Source organism: Pantherophis guttatus, chromosome 4, assembly GCF_059756535.1.
Source record: "Pantherophis guttatus breed Tessera chromosome 4, ASM5975653v1, whole genome shotgun sequence".
Taxonomy (NCBI): Eukaryota; Metazoa; Chordata; class Lepidosauria; order Squamata; family Colubridae; genus Pantherophis; species Pantherophis guttatus.
Window position 1 is genome coordinate 127,430,767 of NC_142066.1, and position 20,050 is coordinate 127,450,816.

General features: G+C 42.4%; 1 protein-coding gene across 7 annotated transcripts in view; it reads right to left on the reverse strand.

Moving 5' to 3' along the window:
- Positions 1-18,622, reverse strand: part of NXPH1 (neurexophilin 1) — a 186,948-nt gene extending 168,326 nt beyond the window's left edge. For 4 of the 7 annotated variants that reach the window (XR_004588496.3, XR_004588495.3, XM_034402039.3 and 1 more), the window contains exons 1-2: positions 17,519-18,622; positions 16,617-16,778 (exon numbers count right to left, since the gene is read on the reverse strand). Coding sequence is in view for 4 of the 7 variants with exons in the window: in XM_034402039.3 (XP_034257930.1) it covers positions 16,617-16,670 (54 nt within the window). In the remaining 3 variants the exon portion in view is untranslated. Of the gene's footprint in view, positions 1-16,616; positions 17,080-17,122; positions 17,256-17,518 lie in introns of those variants that run through there. The other 3 variants (XR_015734047.1, XM_087892746.1, XM_034402038.3) reach the window with 2 other exon arrangements.
- Between the last annotated feature and the right edge of the window lie 1,428 nt (positions 18,623-20,050).

The following is a 20,050-nucleotide window of genomic DNA, read 5'->3' on the forward strand; positions in this document are numbered from 1 at the left end:
GACTATGAATATAAAAAACAAAAAGTGCAGAGAAAAAGAAAAAATAAGAAAAAAGATGTATAAAGAAATCACTTATCTCGCCCACCAGACAACTGCAAACAGTAACATCACTTTCTCTAATATTTCAATAAAACATCTCTTCTTCCTATATCTCATCTCTTATCAATAGACAAATTATAAAATCTCAATAAATATTGAATAGTTTAGCTATTAAAGCAACTGAATAAAATATAGAAAACAAATCAAGAAACAATTATTCAGGCAACAAATCATAACAAAGCAAGAAGCTTTTGAGGGCAGTACTGTACAGGATGAAGAAAAGTCTATGTAAGTCTTGCCATTCCAGTAGGTCCCACAGCAACTGGGAAAAGATACTGGCATGATTTTGTAAGACAAAAACGTGAACTAAGCAACATCTTCATTTCGCCACAACTCTGAATAGGGTTACTAAATCTGCAGCTATATTATAATCCTTGGCCACATTGGCTAGGAATGCTGGAAACTCCACTTCCAAAATATAGTATGTATAAAGAACTAGTTTAGCAAAGAGTATGTTGTTTAGATTCAGTGAAAAGATTTGCATCTATACTGCAACTCTCATCATCCGTATGTATACAATTTTCTTCTTCTTACTGAGGTGCCATGCTCCCCTTCACAACAGCACCTGTAAAATGGCAAGAAGATTAATTCTTTTCTCGTCTTTTGTCTATGTTGAAAAAAATGTAGAGAAGAGGCCTACAATTTTCCTCAGAGGGAGCCTTCCCTTCCTTTCAAAGCTATTGCTTTGACACTATCTTTTAAATACAGTAAGTATTCAAAAGTCCTTATATGAAATATCAATATAACAAGAAATATCAAATCAATACAAAATGACTCAAAGCATCAAATCAACCCCTAAAGCAGCCACTTTATATGTAGGACAATAGACTTATCACACTGTCAAAACTAAATCCTGAAAACCCCCATAATTGTTTCACTTTACTACTGTAAACTAATTCAATAACTAAAGATTTTCTCTTACCATGGAGCTGTAGAAGGGTTTTTTTCTGAAACAAGCCTTCCTTTCAGATTATATCTTAACTACTGATCCTCTGCACAATTCCCACTGTCCTGCAGAAATCAGTGATTGACAGTGTAGTCTGGGTATCCTGTTTCTGCAATGGATATGCTGCTAAAGGTTCCCAAAATCCAAGTTATTCCCTCTCCTAAGGCGGAGAGCTTTAGAAAACACCAGTCAAAATAATGCAGAAGTATAGGCATTATAATGACTTTCAAAATTCATCAAGAAAAGAAGAGACAAGACACTAACAATTTTATTCTTCAATCATCTTTTCCTCTAATTCAGTCTAAAAAAAGGAAGCCAGACTATTTGCTAGCTAAGGCAGTGGATTCAAAACAGCTGCTGTGTTCTTCACTGTTATTGCTGATGCCACTAATAAGGAGTATAATGGGGAACTAGCTGGACCTGGAGTGTCTGAGCAGGCTCCCCCTGTTAAATGACAGACCTGCTCAATGAACAATACAATTTACATGTGAAAAGGAACCTGCCAGCATAAGTGTGGGGTGGGGTGGGGTGGGGTACGGTAGGGTGGGGTGGGGTGGGGTATAGTACAGTACAGTACAGTATAGGAGTTGGAAGGGACCTTGAAGGTCTTCTAGTCCAACCCCCTGCTTAGGCAGGAAACCGTACATCACTTTAGACAAATGGTTATCCAAACTCTTCTTAAAAACTTCCAGTGTTGGAACATCTGGAGGTAAGTTGTTCCACTAATTAATTTTTCTAACTGTCAAGAAATTTCTCCTTAGTTCTAGGTTGCTTCTCCCCTTGATTAGTTTCCACCCATTGCTTCTTGTCCTACCCTCAGATGCTTTGGAAAATAGCTTGACTCCATCTTCTTTGTGGCCCTGAGATATTGGAAGACTGCTATCATGTCACCTCTAGTCCTTCTTTTTATCAGACTATATATACCCAATTCCAGCAACCATTCTTTATATGTTTTAGCCTCCAGTCCCTTAATCATCTTTGTTGCTCTTCTCTGCAATCTTTCTAGAGTTTCCACATCTTTTTTACATTGTGGCGATCAAAACTGGACCAAAAATGAGCACAGATTACCCCAAACAAAACAAAAAATAGGAATCATATAAAAAAGGTATGAAGAACATATAGACTTTCCAATCTCTTGGATTACTACCAGGCATCCTTCACCATTATCCCAACTGTTTGAGGTTGTTAGGAGTTGTAGCTGGGCAATATTTAGAATGCCTCACTTCTATTGTAAAAGTTGCCATCACTTGGGGAATTAAGTTTGAAGAGCAACTTTATGAAGACACAGGTTTGGTTTGGTTTGGTTTGGCTTGGTTTCCTCAACCATAGAAACATATATGTTGACATGAGGCCAGTAAGTATCTTTCAGTCTAGCAATGTTATTCTTAATAATATAAAGATAAATAAAGATAAGATAAGATAAGATAAGATAAGATAAGATAAGATAAGAAAATAAAATAAAATAAAATAAAATAAAATAAAATAAAATAAAACAAAACAAAACAAAACAAAACAAAACAAAACAAAACAAAACAAAACAAAACAAAACAAAACAGACCTCTGGGGAGAAAGCAAAATATAAAGATAATGATAAAGAAAAAAGAAAGATCTGTCAAGCAAAACAACCTTCCCCAATCTTGTGCTCACAAATTTATTGGATTACACCACATATCACCTTCAGCCTGGACAGCATATTTGGAAAATGGTGAAGAACAAATATAAAATGCAAAATTGGAGAAATTTACAACTAAGTGCTGGAATATAGAAAGACTCAGAGTCAAATCCTGTCTTCATCTTAGTTCATGGTGCCTGTAGGTTAATTCTGTATGAAAATGAATAATTGGGAACATCAGAAAAATGATTATACAGTATATCTAAAATATTACACAAGATTTATCACCTGAAAAAATGAGCTTAACAAAATACAACCATGTACTAGTTGCTAGGATTCACTGGGTGACCTTGAACAATCATATCTTAGATTGTATGAGGGCTGTTGCAAGGATATAGGCCACTTTCAGTTTCTTGTGGAAGGCGTAAAAAAAAAACCCTAAGTATTTTGCTTTTCAAAATATTTGTTAAATTTCCAGGCACTGAACTGCACCGCACACATCTCTTCTGTGCAGGGCAGTCTTCTATCCATTTCACAGATAGCAAAGTGCACAGGTGTATAGCTAAGATAAATCTTAACTTTTTCTTACCCAAGTAGCTTTATTTCACAACCTCCAAAGAGCTTACAACATTCTAAGTGGTTTAGCTTCTATTCTTTGTTGCCCACAATCCCCATACATATTCTTCATTGGGGTTTGAATAAGTCTGATTCAAAACAGTCTTCCATCTGCATTCTTTATTGCACAGGCCCTATCATTCTTCCAGCTACGCAACCCCTTGAAACTTCCTTGTATTTTATTGACAATCACTTCTTGGTGTGCAAAGCCCTTGGGGGAACAGCTCTGTCAATATTAAGTGAGGATTTATGTGATTGAGAGGCAAAGTCAGTGATTATGTTTTACTTTGCAAGGAAATATGCTGGCTGGAATGCCATTCCTCTCCCCAACCCAACTCATAAACAGTCATTTATATTTAGGCTAATTGGGCAAACACTCGTCTTAAATGTGTTGATTTCCATCACTATGGCTTGTCAATTATAACAGCATCCTTGTGGCATAATTCCTGAGGTTTGGCTTTGAGTCAAATAAGATTTGTTGCCATTATTTTTGTAAAGGCAAAGGTTAATTAATTAATTATTGTTATTAGTTGCTGATTTAGTGAGAGGCTCAATAGAAAACTCCCTCATTAACTATGTTTTGGTGAAGGTCATTAAATGTTCTCTGCCTTCAACCTTCTGCAGCTATTTCATTGTCAATAATCTTCCAAATTAATCTTTCCAATCTATTACAATTTTGTTTGTTTGTTTGTTTGTTTTAATCCACTCAAGGGAAGACTCTAAAAATTATGTATCCCCAAAGCCTTTCCTTCCATGTTTAATCCTTTTAATGGGGCACTTCATCCAAAATCAATTCAATTTCTCATCTATTCATGTTTAATGCAAATTGGCTAGTCAGGTAAAGAAGGGGGAAATAAGTGGATTCTGGCTAATATTTTTAATTTCAGTTTTTTTTTTCTTTCTGGGGAAAAGAGGATGAGCTCCTAGAAAATGAAGGTGCTTACATTGGAAAGTTTAGTGGAAGCTGTTCTTAAAGGGGCTTGGTCTACTTTGAATATTTCTTTATCTCTTGTCCAGTGTCTTAAAACAAATTCTAAAGGAACTGTTAAAACGTAAGTATGGGGAAGGAGAGGGAAGAAATGTTTCTCAAAGAGACATTTTATTCCAGTTGTTTCACTTAAAATCCCCACCAATGGTTAATGAGACATCAATCTTAATTATTTGTTGTCTTTGTTTCCAAAGAAAAAGATTGCATTCTAGAGCACTGCTTTTCAACAACCCTTTTGTACAAGGCACTAGAATCTGAAAGTGCCACTATTACAGGTAGACACTGAATGCAACGTGCTGGTGATCCTTTGAGAATATAACACTTAAAACTCTATCCATGTTTAGAAGAGGAAACTTTCTCATATTGTATCACAATCTCACAGAAGAAAATTAATGTGGTAGTTGTTCATGGTACTGAAATAACAACTCAACAGGCATTCTTACTCAATCCCCTAGAAAAGCAAATAAGGTACAATAAGATTGGGATGACAGAAAAGCAAGTTAGGAACTGTTTGCATTTTAAAAACCTACTTTAGATTCTCTCTTTAGAGAAGCATGAAAAAGAAAAAAATCACTAGAGCAATCCTAAAACCACAAAAGCGAGGGATATATATATAGGATATAGTTTTTTTCCTCCTTTTCCAAGAGTAAGAAAGTTCTCTCTCTCTTTTTGAAAGAGAGAGTGAAAACCTTCTTATCCTTGGGAAAGAGGACAAAATATTAATAAAATATTCTGATAAAAATATTAATATGATAAAATAGTCCTGATTGGCTAGACAGATGAACAGGAAAGAGATGATCTCTGAAACAGTGGTGATTAACATGCATGAAGTCATGCATCATCTAGTTTAAGGCTTACTAATTTCTCCAATAATTCTAAGTGCATATAAGACCCAACAAAGCCTTGGAATTGAATAACATGAAAGTTTATATATCAGTAAATTATATATTTAATATATATTTGAAGTGGTGACAAGTAAAGTAAATACCTTCTAAATGTGTGTGTGTGTGTGTGTGTGTGTGTGTGTAAATATATTCACCCAGTCTACCTATAAAAGATGGACATTCTGGCTGAAACTTTTATTCTATACGGCAACACAACAAAACAAGTCTGTATATAAAGATTCACAGTGTGAGTAGAATACTTTCAGTGTTTCAGTGAAAAGTCTTCCAGAGATCTATTGTTGAAGACTATGTTTGAATTCATATAATAAACTGGGAGACCATGAGTTCTAGTCCAATTTTAGGCAAGAAAGCCAGTTGGGTAACTGGTCCAGACATTCTCTCACAACTCAATCCACCTCACAGGGTTGTTGTTGTTGTTGTTGTTGTTGAAAAATTGGAGGAGAAAGGAGTATTAGTTATATGCACTACTTGAATAATAAGAGTAGGATATAATCAATAATTATATAAATATATAATAAATTGGACCAATATATGAAAGTTGGACCATAAGAAAGGCTGAGCGCCAAAGAATTGAGGACTTTGAACTATGGTGCTGGAAAAGACTCCTGCAGTCCATTGGACTGCAAGGTGATCAAACTGATCAGTCCTAGAGGAGATCAACCCTGACTGCTCTTTAGAAGGCCAGATCCTGAAGATGAAACTGAAATACTTTGGCCACCTAATGAGAAGGAAGGACTCACTGGAGAAGAGCCTAATGCTGGGAAAGATTGCGGGCAAAAGAAGAAGGGGACGGCAGAGAACGAGGTGGCTGGATGGAGTCACTAAAGCAATCGGCGTGAGCTTAAATGGACTCCAGAGGATGGTAGAGGACAGGAAGGCCTGGAGGAACATTGTCCATGGGGTCACGATGGGTCGGAAATGACTTCGCAACTAACAACAACAACATCATAATAAATGGAGATGGATATTACATTAACTCCAAAGATGACACTAACTAGAAATCTAAAAGTTTATAGTGAGATGAATCTGAAGCTTCAAGGCTTTTTTCGATGAGCTTTAAAATTAGAATCCACTGGGAAGAGAATTGGAAGTATTCATCCTGAACTCCAAGCTCCGTTTTAGGCTTTCGAGTTTTTAAAAATCAGGTTATGTCACGCTCTTTTTATGTCTTGTGTTAACTTTATGAACAATCACAGATGGTCCTCAACTTTCCGCCCAAAATTTCTGTTGCTAAGCAAGACCATTGTTAAGTGACTTCTGTCCCATTTTATGACTTTTCTTGCCCCGATTGTTAAGTGAATCACTGCAGTTGTTTAATTAGTAACATGGTTGTTAAGTGAATGTGGCTTCCCCACAGACTTTGCTCATCAGAAAGTCTCAAAAGGTGATCACATGATTATAGGACACTACAACTGTCATAAATATGAGTCAGTTGCCACGTGCCTGAATTTTGATCATATGACCATGGAGATGCTGCAACAATTATAACTGTGAAAAGCAGTCATAAATCACTTTTTTCAGTGCTGTCATAACTTTGAGACTAGTTGGTTTGTACTTTACTTATTTTTACTGCTTTTAAGTGGATAATGGATTGACCAACCCTTTTGAAGAGACAGAAACTATAGGAGAAAGACAACCTTGGCCACTAGCAACCCTCAGTGTATCCAGCCCAAAAGTTTGATTAGGATCACTTTGGAGGCAAAAGGAACTCTGGTCTCACAGAAAATTTTGAAGCAATCAGAAAATTAGAACCAACAGAAAATAACCAGTTTTGTGTGTGGTAGTTAAGGTGCTGTCTTAGAAACCAGGAGACTGTGAGTTCCAGTTCCATTTTAGGCATGAAAGGTGCTGGATGACTTTGGACCAATCTTAGCCCAACTAGATCATAAAGTTGTTTTGTGGGGAAAATGGGAGGAGCATTATGTATTTATTGCCTTAAATTTACTTATAAAGTAATAATGGTGGGTTTCTAAAAAAATAAAATAAAAATAAAATTGAACAGAGAAAGAGTGTTGTATCATTCTAAAGTTTGCACTAAAAAAAGGCAGCAATACACACATTAAACACATATGTATTGTTTGCTTTATTTTTTTTTATTTTTCTTCACGAGTAATTGGGACCAGTACAATAGTCAATTGAAGCAGTGTATAGTGAATATTTGTTTACAGCTTCAATTAATGAATGCCAATGGGATTTGCTTTGAGATAGAGATAAACTCATTTGTTTTTCTTTTTTTTTAATTCATTTGCTACCAACTAAATTCTTTAATAATTATGCTTCTCAGTACTTTCTGTGAATCTATTGAAATTTATTCCGAATGATAAATTAGATAAGGCATTGGATTATATCACTGGGCTCTGTGGCCTGCACTAGTTAGTATTGGGTGGTATTTGATATCAAATAGAATCCTTTTTCACCTAGACCCATTAATCCCCTATGACAAATGATAAAACAATTAAAATGATCCTGTATATTGGAAAACAAATTTAATAAATTTCAGGAAAAGTTCCAACAGCAATTCTGGCTACTTTTATTTGAAACTGAAGTTTTCATGTCATTAGAGTCTGTGACCTTAAACATGCTTGCATTAAAGTCACTTACTTCACTCAATAGGCACCACTTTCTACTAAATACCTTAATTGGAAGTGTTGGATTTCAAATCCCATGAATCTCCCAGTCAATTCTTGGAGGATTGCTTGTTGGAGAAGTGTGCTTTGGACTATTTTTCAATTAATTCATTATTCAAAGAAGTTAAAACAAACTTGAAGATTTATAGTAAGAACAGAACATTATAGGCTACAGAGAAATTGATAAACTTTCAGAGATCATCTTCATCCTAGATAGATTTATGCTATGGATACAATTCAAAAACATGAAATAAGGTATGTGATAGAGAACAATATAGAGAACAATAATTGTCCCCTATAACATACTTTATACACATATATGCATGCATACATACATACGAGATTGGCTTGAGAGAAGGGGTATCTCTGTGTTTCTCTGTCTGTCTGCTTTTCTCTGTGTGTCTGTCTCTATCTCTCTCAGTCTCTGTCTCTCTCTCTCTCTCTCTCTGTGTGTGTGTGTGTGTGTGTGTGTGTGTGTGTGTATGTATGTATGTATGTATGTATGTATGTATGTATGTATGTAAAGATCAGATGTCCCATACATCAGCCCCTCCTAAACTTTGCTGAACTTGAAGGACAGCATAACTGTATATCTGGGAACACCTGTGTTCTACTATGGGCGCCTCTCTCACTTCCCTAAATTTTGGAACCCTGCTACCATGAGTGATCATAAAGGAGTTGCATTTGAGGTGGATAAGCAAGATTAGGGCATAAAAAGGCAGAGGCAGGGATTACAGATTATGCCAAGCCACGGTTAGTTTATTCACATAGCTGAATGGGGCACTGTTGACTGGCTTCACTCAGTCATAGATCATTCTAGTTTAGTCTCGGCTGCGCCTCCGGCAGAAATCGGTCTGCTGCGCTACTCGGCGTGCAATAAGGCATCCCCCTGCGCCGACCTGCTCTACAGTCCTGCCAACAGTTTTCGGAAAGGTCGGGGTCGGCTTCCCTGGTAAATGAGTTTGGAGGGAGGGTATTTTTCAGGGGAGAAAAACTGGCATGTCCTCCTTTCCTTCCATCCGAGGGAGCCTGTTCAGGAAACGGCTGGCAATATTCATCGTGAAGGCACTTTCATTAAAAGTAACTCATTCGACTTTCACCATAAATTGAGTGACATCCTTACGGCAGAACCTTTTTATCCTTGATAAAGTGCTTGCCAAGATTTAGAAAAAAGGATGGAGGGGAGCGAAGACTGGGAGGAGGGAGAGAAGTAGAAATCCGTCAAGCAGAGTCGTCAAGTTGTCAGTCTATAGCATAAAATATAGCTAAAAGCTCCTATTTACCAAGCACCCGAGGGGGTGCTTTAAATGCTAAGTTAGGCGAACCCGGGCTGAGTTAAACTAGAAGGGAAATCACCGGGCGCCATTCGCCCCAATCGCAGCACAGAAAGTAAGACAGGACCAGCGATCCTGGGGAATCAAGACTTGGATTCCCTCGAGAAACGGGCGCTTCCTACCAAGGAAGCAAGAAGAGGGATGGGAAAGAGAGAATAAGCTGCTTTTCTTTTTTTCATCGCTGCTCTACCGGCGATTTTGCGTTAATAACGTTAGTATTATAATATTATGAATATAATCAACAATATTTGCCAGAATCGCCAGATGGGAATATCGCCTCTGTGTAAATGGAGAAAAAAAAAACACACACACACCCCTCAACCGCGACTACAACATTTAAAACAAGCTATTGAGGCCGAAGGAAGCGGGAGTTCAATTAGCAAGCTAAACGCAGCAAGGGGAGAAATGCCCACTCCCTTTTCACTTAAATGCCTTTGTACTAATCTGTCTTTTTTTTTCTCCTGATATTAAAGAGAAAGAGAGGAAGCATCAAGAGGCCTCCGCCCCCATTTTAAAAATAGAAAAAGTATAAGCGAGCGAGCAGAAAAGAAGCAGAATTTGTAGTAGATCCCATCCGAACTGACCTGGGCACCGTTAGTTGTGTTTTAGCAAAGATCTAAGTTTGGTTTCTGTCCCTGCGGAGCTTCACCTTGAACTCTCTGGGTCCTGGACGGGATCAGTGCAGTTGTTTGGATCCAATGCTTGCAGAACTGCAGCAGAGGAAAGTTGCTAACACGTGTGGGTATCCCAGTTGACTCCCTGAACGCTACAAAACGACATTAGCGAGCTAAAAAACAAGGCGCTAATGAACCGAACTGGACTAGGCTAACCGGGCTAGGTTAACCGGGTCATTTTATTCATCTCCTCGAAAGGAAGCCGCACTGGATTCCTTGGGGGGGGGGCGAGGTTGATCAAAGGAAACCGTCTTTGGGATTAGGAGGATAAAAGCAATGGAATGTCAGGAAGCGATTCATTAGCAGACTGGACCCACCAAGGGAGCGAGCGATGCTCTTTAATGACACGGTTGTGTCTGTAGTGCCAGCGAGGTCTCCAGATACGCCACAATAATGTACGTGTATTATTTGGGATAAGAAGTATGATATTGGGTACAAGCGGAGCCTGCACTAAGTGGACTGCACAGAAGCGCAAAGAGTATTCTGTAAGGCATGCTGTTTTCCTCTTAATAATTTGCTTTCTTAGAAATAATCACTATACGTGTGTGGATGCCTGTGACCGTATCCCATACTTCCACCCAGAACACAGCTAGCAGTAGACACTTACTTTTATTTCATAGGTCGCTTGTCGCAACAGCCCTCAAATCCTACGCAGCCTTATTATGGACAACCATTTTTCTACAGGCAGAAAAATTCAACTAGGGGTTCCTTTGTTTATTTATTCTTCCAAACAAACAAACAAACAAAATCAATTGTCACGACCGCGGGTGCGCGGCCAACTGTTTTGCTTTTTCTCTGGATATCTACAAAAGTACAGCAAATCGCTTCAAAGAAAGGAGGACGGGAGATGGGGGCAGTCAAATAATAGCCAAATGCTTTCAGCACTCCCACTCGCACTACTCACCCACCCACTCTCACACAATCTTTGAAAAAGCCTTGGGAGGAATGGTTAGTGGAGGACAATAGGGCCCAGTTGGTAATAATTTCCTTGCAGCCTGCGGAAAATGCTTAGCTGATTTGGGGCGGGGTGGGGAGAGGGGTTATAATTCTGCCCTTTAATTCTGAGACGAAAAGAATGACACCAAAATCATGGAACGCGGAGGATTGACTAAAGAAATATAAGCTGCCCTTGAATCTGCAGCCGTGTCACCAAAAAAAAAGAAGCTATTCTCTCCCTCCCCCCCTCTACACACACACACAATCTCCCCCCCCCCCCCCAAAAAAAAAAAGCTGAAGCCATGGGTCGAGTCTTTTACCCTACAGTTCATCCTTGCCTAAGCATAGGCACTCGTCTAGGAGCAATGGCATCCAAGCCTTACCGCCCTCCTTGGGTTACACTAGCAGGCTATCCACATCAGCGATTGTCTTCACCTATCCGCATTAGTGATATATCACTCTTATGCCTCGGGAAGGTGCTAGAAACCGCCAGTGTGGACAGCACTCAAGGTGTGCGGAAGTGGGGAAGAGGCCTCGAAACACCCCGCAGACCCTTTCCGAGGATGAAGTCAGGCGACCTATTGGGCGGTGTGATCTGAGAAGGGCAGATAGGAAGGTGTGGTCACGCCCCCTCCCTTAGGTAATTGGCCTCGGGATAAGTCAGCCCACCTACCCGTTAACCGAGTCGTGCGGGATCCTTAATTTGAAAGAACGGCATTCCGTCGATGAAGCTAACGAGGAAATATGAATACCAGGGTGGAGATCAGAATCGGGACAACTTTATATACAGGGCCTTCTTTATATATATATACATAGCAAAAGTTGTTGGGATTTTCGACCAGCGTTAGTGGAGCACTTTCATGGCAACTATTTCAAATAAATATGTAAATACTCTCACCCTTGAAATAAAGTATGTACAACTTCCCTAACCTGCTAAGCTTTTTTCGGGAAAAGTGTTCGGGTTTCAGATACGGTTTTTGGTCCGCTCCTGGTTGCAGCTCCGATTAAAAAACAAAAACAAGACACGTCATAATTACTAGTCACCAGCTTCATGAGGTCGAATGGCTGGCACCGAAGTCGTCGAAGTGAACTACGCAAAGAGGCCAAAAGTAGTATTAGCCGTTCTAAGATTACAGCTTCGATCTTCTACGCCTTTACACACATTCTACTGAAGACCATGAAGTTGGCTGCCAAGTAAACCTGGGACTTAATCTCCAAAAGTTAGTCCCGTTATCGACAGCAAAGCTAGCTACTGTACTGCCCAATCAGGATACGGGCGAAAATGTAGGATTTAAACGGCAAACATGTCTGCTTCACCGCTAAGCTGCGAAGTAATTTAGCCCAGAACATTGTTCGAGGTGGAGGAGATATTGCTATTACTTAACACATTCTTAGACCGTACTCACCCACACCAACTCCGTGTACTGCTAAAGGAGTCATTGGTTTCCAATCTAGAGTTCAGAAAATGTAGGAAAAGGTGCCTAAAATAAATCTAGGAAGGCAAAGAAGGACAAGTCTCATCATCAGAATAAAATACTTGATTCAGTGTTTCACACTATTAAGCAGGACACGGGTCGAAACAAATCTATCAACCTATTTCTCCACGACTCGGTGGCTTCAATGTTTTCAAGGGAATATTAGCCGCCACAACCACCGGGAAAATATTTCGACGCGGCCTTGCAGATAGATCTCCAGAATCCAGACTTTTTCAACCTGGCGCCCTCCAGCCTGTTTAGGCGACAGTTCCCATTACCACCCCGCTTGGGTGACGAGAGATGAGGTCCCTCCAAAATGGCAGGCGCCAGGTAGGGAAAAGCTGGGCGACTTGAGCGTGCGTCCCTACGAGCAGGGCGCGAGGCATCTCTATAGTAAGGCCGGAGGTTGCCGGCTCCCCGTAGTGGCGTAATCTGCGCAATGAGATTTTGACTGCCATCAGCGCCGAAGTGGAAGGAACCCCACGACTTCGGGGGGGGGGACTTTAAATCAAGGTCGGAGAGGAGAGACTCGTCTGCAAGTTACGATTTGTACTTCTGCCTTGTCTCTTCCCCGTCTCCATCGGAGGCACACAGGTTAGGTTTGAATGCAATGAATCCTATTGAAATCAACGAGATTCGTCTCTGTGACAATGAGCCTCGGTTCAAGTCTTGTGGTGGATTCTATCCGGTTGCCACGCATACCAGATACTCTCCCCCTCAAAAAAAAAACTTTTCTTACAAAGTTTTAAATAATTTATATGTAGGTGGGGAACTTTTTTGATTGTCTAATAAAGGTACACACAGAGACATATTAACACATTTAATGTGTTAATGTGTGTGTGCACGTATTTACATAACTGTTCTTGCCTTTAGTGTGTAAATGGAGAAGATATATATATAATTCCTATTTGTACTATACACTTGCCTATAAAAGTAATACATGATTTTATGTATTAAATTTTTTGCTTATCAGAACTTTATATTGTCTTATTTCACAGTGTCCTGTATACGTTTGTCCCAATGTCATATATAACCCACAAGTGTAATCTGCACTCTTGGAAGCCTGCTGGAAACGCTCCAGAAGTAATATCAGATTCAAATTTCAGGTTAGGAATGATTCCAACTCCTCTAGTAGTTCGTGTCTAAACCCCCCTCTCCCACCCACACCCACACCCACAAACATAAAACGTTAAAGGGAACTGTATGTTTCGGCTCACCTACAGTGAGCCTGGGGAATTATCTATTATTCATTGGGCACATTTTAAATATGGGTGGCGATTCGCCCGCGAACGGAAGATTGTTCTTGTTTTAACGAAAGCTTCGTGATGAAATGGTTATTCTGCACCATCCAGGGATTCTTCTAACGCATCGTTCCCCGGTGCAAAGAAAGAAGGGATCCTGAGATCCGGGAGTAGGCAACGCTGAGATCCCCGAGGACCAAGCCAAAAGGAGAGGGGAGGGGGAAGCAGAGGGAAAACTTGTTAAGGTTATGCCCCGAATTCCTTCGAGAGCCAGAAACACAGGGAAGCCATTCCTGGCTTCAGTCCAGAGCTTGGCCAGAAAAGCATCCGCTGTCCTAACAGCTCCTGGCCTTGGGAGAGGCAGTAACTTTAGCCAGCAACTCAGTCGGCTTGTAGCTAAGGTTACATTGGTTGGGTGGATACAGCCTCTCACCTTTTCGGACAGCCGCAGCCGGAAATCAGATGTGTCAAAAACGAAGCCCGACTGACTGAGAAAGGAGAGCCGAGCTTCTAACCAGGTTTTGCGCTTGAACAGCCAAACAAGACCCTGGCTTTCCCAGGCAGCAGACGCTCCTCGGAACTGGTGGGACCCATCTTCCTTTTCATTTTATACATCTCGATCGATTTTCACTGCCGGCGGAACTCAGAATGAAAGCGGGTTTTATTTTTCTCCAACCCTCCACATTGCTTCGCTCCAGCCCATTCTGTACAATTCGGCCTCCATGGAGGAAGGGGCGGCAGGCAACAAAACGTTGCCCCTTCCTTACTGGTTCGCGCCATGGCATTAAATGCTTTAGTCAAGTTTAATTAAGGCTTGCTAGAAAAGCTCAGTGTTGTCACCCGACCTCATTGCAGAAAGGCCCCGGGAAAACCAGCCAGGAACTAGGGCAGATTAGAAGAGCGGGTGACTTGGACATGCACCATAAAGTTGGGCTGAGGAGGAAGTCTGGGCCAAGTCGAAAAAAGGTCGAAAAGGTTTATTTTCAAATTCAGTTAAATCTTGCATTGTTTTCAGGAATTTCTTTTTTCCTCTTCCCCTCCCGTTTTCACTGCTGGGGGGCGGGGGGGGGGAAGTGAAGTCACTCAGGTAATGAAATTGGTAACTAAACAGTAATTGAATCAGCATAATTTGCGTACGGAATGCATTTCAAATGCTCCCAGTTTACAATTAAAGAACTGACGCGCTTGCTTCCAGCGTGCCGCACATTTAGAATAAGGACTTATTTTAAGTTCTAGCAAACAACATGACCGGTGAAAGTGGGAAAAATCGCACAGTTGAGGAATCTCGACACTGGTTACATGTTCGGTAGTTTTCTTAACACCGTTTACAATAATCAGAAGGAATAGGGATGGCGCTAAAAAATCCCCCCTTCACCCCGCCCCCCCCCAAAAATTGCAAAGGGTAAATGACCCTTTCAGGTGTCCGTAGTCTATGAAGCCTTGCAGAGTCATTGCCCTATGTGATGTCACTAGTGTGAGTCTTGCCACTTTGAGAATCTTGGCGGAGCGTCCAATCTCCAGCCAGTTCTCACATTCCTTTTGGATCCACACCTGTCCACCGCATAGAGAAGGGATAGTCAGAATGCACGCAAGTTGGTCTTTTATTAAAAGGAAAGACAAAAATGCTTTCCAATATTTTTTTTAAACTTCTAAACTGGCACACGATCCTCCTTTGGGAGGGAGGGGGAGCGAAGGTTACACGAGCAGGTGGATAGCATCCAAGAGCGATGATTTCCAACGGGAGGGGTTGCCCCCGTGTTCACCTGTTTACCCTGAGATGTCTCGAGCGAGGCTGAAATTGGGGCACAGCGCCCTCAAGCGCCCAAAGCTTGCAATTACAGGCTGCGGAGGAAAAAGAGACCCTAAAGAAGCTCATTAGGTTTCTGCTAGTTGGGTTGAAATTATACTCAAGCCTTTTCAGCTCTTGTTCTCTGTTTTGTTTTTGTTTTTCCTCTCCACCCTAATCCTCGTACTGTCGTTTATCCGATCTGTAAACCGGTGGCTTCCGAAAGAAACCGAATGGAGGGCTCTGGTGATGCAAATAGTTCGATCCGTGCAGAGAACTGGATCCGCGGGAAAAGAAGCTGCAACCTCTATGCCCCCGGTATTCTTAAAGGGGAGTTATTCCCGTGGCACTTTCCCAGTAAGCTAAGGGAGGATGCTCACGGCGGAATGGTTCATGAGTCGAGTTTATTCTGCGGGGGAAAGATAATCAACAGGACTTTATTTTCCCACGCGCAAGATTCCCGCTAGTGGAAAATGACTTGAAGCAATTTTTGGAGTAACAACGAAGACTTTTTTCCTCGGTCCGGAAAACTATTCTAAACCCTGAAACACGGAGACAAGGAAGCTGACTTCCAGTAATCACACCGATAAGCATTCTGCCAAATATTATCTTCCTATTCCTAGTCCCTGGTGCGTATTTTGGATTCCAATTCCCAAAACGCCCGCCTAGAATTGTCAAACGACAACTCCCATGATCCCCAGCTTGGACAGGAAGCCTACTGCCCCCCCCCATTCCTAACTAATGAGGTGGATGGCCAATTGTTTGAGAGAGAGATGGAAGGTCATTAGGAAGGCACCGGATCGGGAAGAGAGTTTCGGACGGTGTGCCGGAGGAAGGGGTCGGAGAAACAGGATGATAGGGGATTCATCCGAATGGCCTTGGAACTCAATCCCGTGTGTTTCCTAAACTGTGTGATTTTGGCCCCCTTCTCACATGTGAACGAACAGAATGTTCAATGCTCAACTAAAAACGTGAGGAGGAAAAAAAGTTTTACAGAACATGAGTCCGAAACACCACTGCTAACCGGCAAAAGCCTTCCACACAAAAATAAGCCCTGGTCAGTAAGATTGCAATATCCCTTGCCCAGTATCTGTTGTGTGACACCACCACCACCATCCCACCGCTCCAAGTGAAAACTCCCCAAGAGCCACCTCCCCCTCCTCAACCTAATTTAGACCTTTGAAGTTGCCGGAGCCGAACGCTCCTCTCTGCCTCAGGGCACGTCCGTGATTGATGGAGGAACTCAGGGATTCAAGAAGTTTGTCTGAAGTGTAGGACGTCTCCCCCAGGATCGAGGCCTCCCCTGCTGATATCCCGCCGGCAAGCCCCGGCTGGGAGACGAGCAGAGAGAGGGGGAAAGAGAGGCGCAGAAACTTACCAGGTACAGCACAGGTTGCAGCAGAAGCACCGCGTACCAATATGTGGGCTGCATCCTCGCGGCTCAAACTTCCTTCGCGCTGCTCGGGCTCCCTCTCTGTTTCGCCAGAACCATAGATCCACCCGGCATCTACTTTAAAGAGCCAGGACAGCTCGCTTCAGCCTAGGCAAAAATGAAAGGATAAACTCCATGACCAGGAAACAAGGTTAGCTGCCGCGTTGAGTGGAAAGGGAAGGGGGAGGGACACGCAGCCAGCGAGGAGGAAGAAGGGGATGCCTCAAAGAGAATTAGTCCATCTGGCAAGAGCGCTGGGAGAAGAGCTTTCCTTGGGCCAAATTAACTAGTTGCGGGCTGACTCCAGAGCGAGAGGCTTAATAAGAGCTAGGGGATTTTTTTCCCAATGTCCAGCGCTCTTGCTTGTCTGGGTGGGTGGGAAGAGAGGGCATCCACCAGATCTTTCGCCGCCACCCCGACTCCTCGCGTGGGGCAGGAGTAAAGCTACGCACCCGGCCAGGAGGGCGCGGAAAGTGGGGGAGGAGGAGGATCAGAAGAGCGACCGGGGAGGCTGAGAGGAGCCAATCGATTAACCTGGGCTCCCGGATCATGGCCGAGACCAAGCTCAAGTTCCAAGCAAAGGTTTCGAGACAGTGGCTTGAACCTGAGAGACGCCCAAAGAAGCTCGCGCGCGCGCGCACACACACACACCTCGCTTTCTCCCACAGATCCTCAAACCACCTCCGACCCCCCACCAACCCCTTTTCGGTGCTTCGAAGCCGTTCTTCTCTCTCTGGATTGTCCTGACCCTCTTTGCCTCATTGCTGGTCGCCAAATCTCCCCGCTGTTCGAGTCGCCCCCTCTTTCCCCCCCGAAGGCTCGTGGGGAAAAGGAAAGCGTCCACCTACTGCATATGGGGTCCGAAAGCAGATGTCGATCTCTGGCAATAGTCCATAGGAAAAGAAATCAGCACAGCAGTCAAAGCCAGCTACGCGGGCTCGGGTGCTCGGACAGGGTCCCCTCGGCGCGGTTGCTCCATGATATGGACAGAGGTCCCGTGGAAACAGGTGCCGCCGGTTTCGGAAGGGAATCGCCCAGGGACGTCACGATGGCAGGAAACTTGCAAGAGGAAGGAGACCTGAGGCTGTCCGGACCGCCCGCGTCTTTTTGCAGCAGCCAGCGGCACCAGCAGTAGCCACCGGTATTGCCTCCTGGGCGTTCCGAGTGATTTGTCTCTATTAAAAATGACTTATTGGCCAGCAAGTGCCCGGCGATGGCTGCTCTTTAAGTTTCGATAAAATCTATCTGGAAAGACCTTGGCTGATCATCTCTTTAGGGGGAAGGGAGAGAAAAGGAAGAAAGGGGGAGGAGAAGTGGGAAGGGGAGGGGAGGGGAAGCCAAGCGATGCAATACAAGCGGCTGGGTGTCAGAGCCCCAGAGCGCTGTCCGAATCATTTCAGCTGGAAAAAAGGAAGGGGGAAAGAAAGCTATGAGACTTTAAGCTGCATCCCAGCCTCTATAGCCTGAAACTGGCGGCGAATCAGAGTCCTCCCGAGGCGCTCTGCAGTGCAGTGCCCTGCCGCCAGGGGACTCCCTTCCGCTCTTTCGCAGGCTTACACAGCCGCTCGCGTTCACGGTGGTCTCCTCGCCGTGAACCACGGGGCGTGGAAAAGGGATGCCCTAGCAAAGCATTAACGTGCCCTCTGCGCCGGTAGACAGAAGAAAAATTGGCTTCGCTTCGTTTTGTTCTCTCTCTTTCTTTTTTTCTTTCTCTCTGTCTTTCTCGCCTCGCCTCGCCCCGCCCCGCTTGCCTTGCTGCTTTCTGGCTCCTTCTTCTTTCTCAGTAGCAATTAATATCCCATGAATATGAATAATGATGTCGCCCTTGGCTCCCGAACAAACAATAAAGCATTTGGAAAAGGAAGCTTCAAGTCTTCCGATGCTTCCCTGGAGTTGTCTGCAGGGGGCTGGGAGATGGCTAGAGCAATGAGCCGCGAAGTCTGGTACCCGAGATAAGAAAAGTTGGGCGGCGTGGCATGGCATGGCAAGAGCCGCCTCAGATGCAAAACCCGCCCTTTTCCGGGGCGGGGTGAAACTGGAGGTCGATACCGGTAGCTGAGGCTATTTCCCTCACTCCTATTGGAACAATAACTTCGGAATAGTTACTTCGGAATCATTGCCTTGGGCTTCCTCGTTTGAGACTTGAACATAGGCGTTACACAATGGAGTCAAGATCAGCCCACTCTCTGCTGGGCCTTTAACATGCATACCTCCCGTTCTTCATCTATCAGTATAAAAAAAAAAGTTGTTTAATGTGTCAGTTGCCCCCTAATACCAGTTTACCATAGTTCCCAGTGTTGGTTTATATAGCACAATTGTAGACATACACACACTTTTGGTTTCCTATTGTGTGCCAGGTTGAAAAATGTGGAATCATGAACAGGTAATTTAAGGATCTAAGATTAATTCACCTATAGTAAAAAAAATAAGGGAGGGGAGACTTGGTAAATCTATTGTAAATAATCTTAACTAAGAGATTAACAGATCCATCCTGAAAAGATAATTTTTCTTTTTGCTGTCTTGGTTTAGCAACAAAAAAAAGATTTAGACTGCAACCCTTTACAGACTTATCTAGAATTGCATACCATTGAATTCAATGGGTTTATTTCTGGGCAGATTTTGCAATGCAAATGTGCTACAATAGACTGCGAATAGAACATTAACTGAGGAGCTAATAATACCAAACACATCTTGCAGATGCTATAAGGAAAGAAAGCTACTACACCAAGGTTATAAGTTACCTAATTTTTAGAGTGTTTTCAGACAGCTTTTATTTCAACTATCAGGACTCTGTTTCATGGTGTTTTAAAAGCAATCCTAATTTAGAGTGCATTTGCTAGAGATGAAGAAGTGAATTTGCAAGTGATGAAGACATGACTTTGTGTTCATCAACATCAATTCACGGATAAATTGGTGTCTATAAGTTGTACACTTTGTACATCAAGAGTGCCTTACAGCACATCAAGAGATGCAGCAAACAAAGACATCCTAGCTTAAATCCTAGGATATCTCAGTTGAAAACAAAGTAAATGCTTCCAAATTTGAGATCATTCTCAAGTACTGTAGTAGATCACTTGAGAATGATCTACCAGCCTAAAGGAAAAAGTAGATCTTTTTCCTTTAGGCTGGATAATCTTTTGTCTCTGTGACCCTCATAGAAACCAAGATGTCATTTCATCATCCCACTTGACTGTTCAAAATATTTTCTTATTCGGTTCTTGGTGTTCTCTGGGCTTGCTTTTCTTCTTGATGATGTTTTATTATCTAGTTCAATAACATCATCAGTGCATGGAGGAGTGAAGATGCAAGCATAACTTCCAGGTTCCACAAACATTCTTAGAAAATGTAAATCATGTATAGTCCCAGTTTAGTGACTGTTT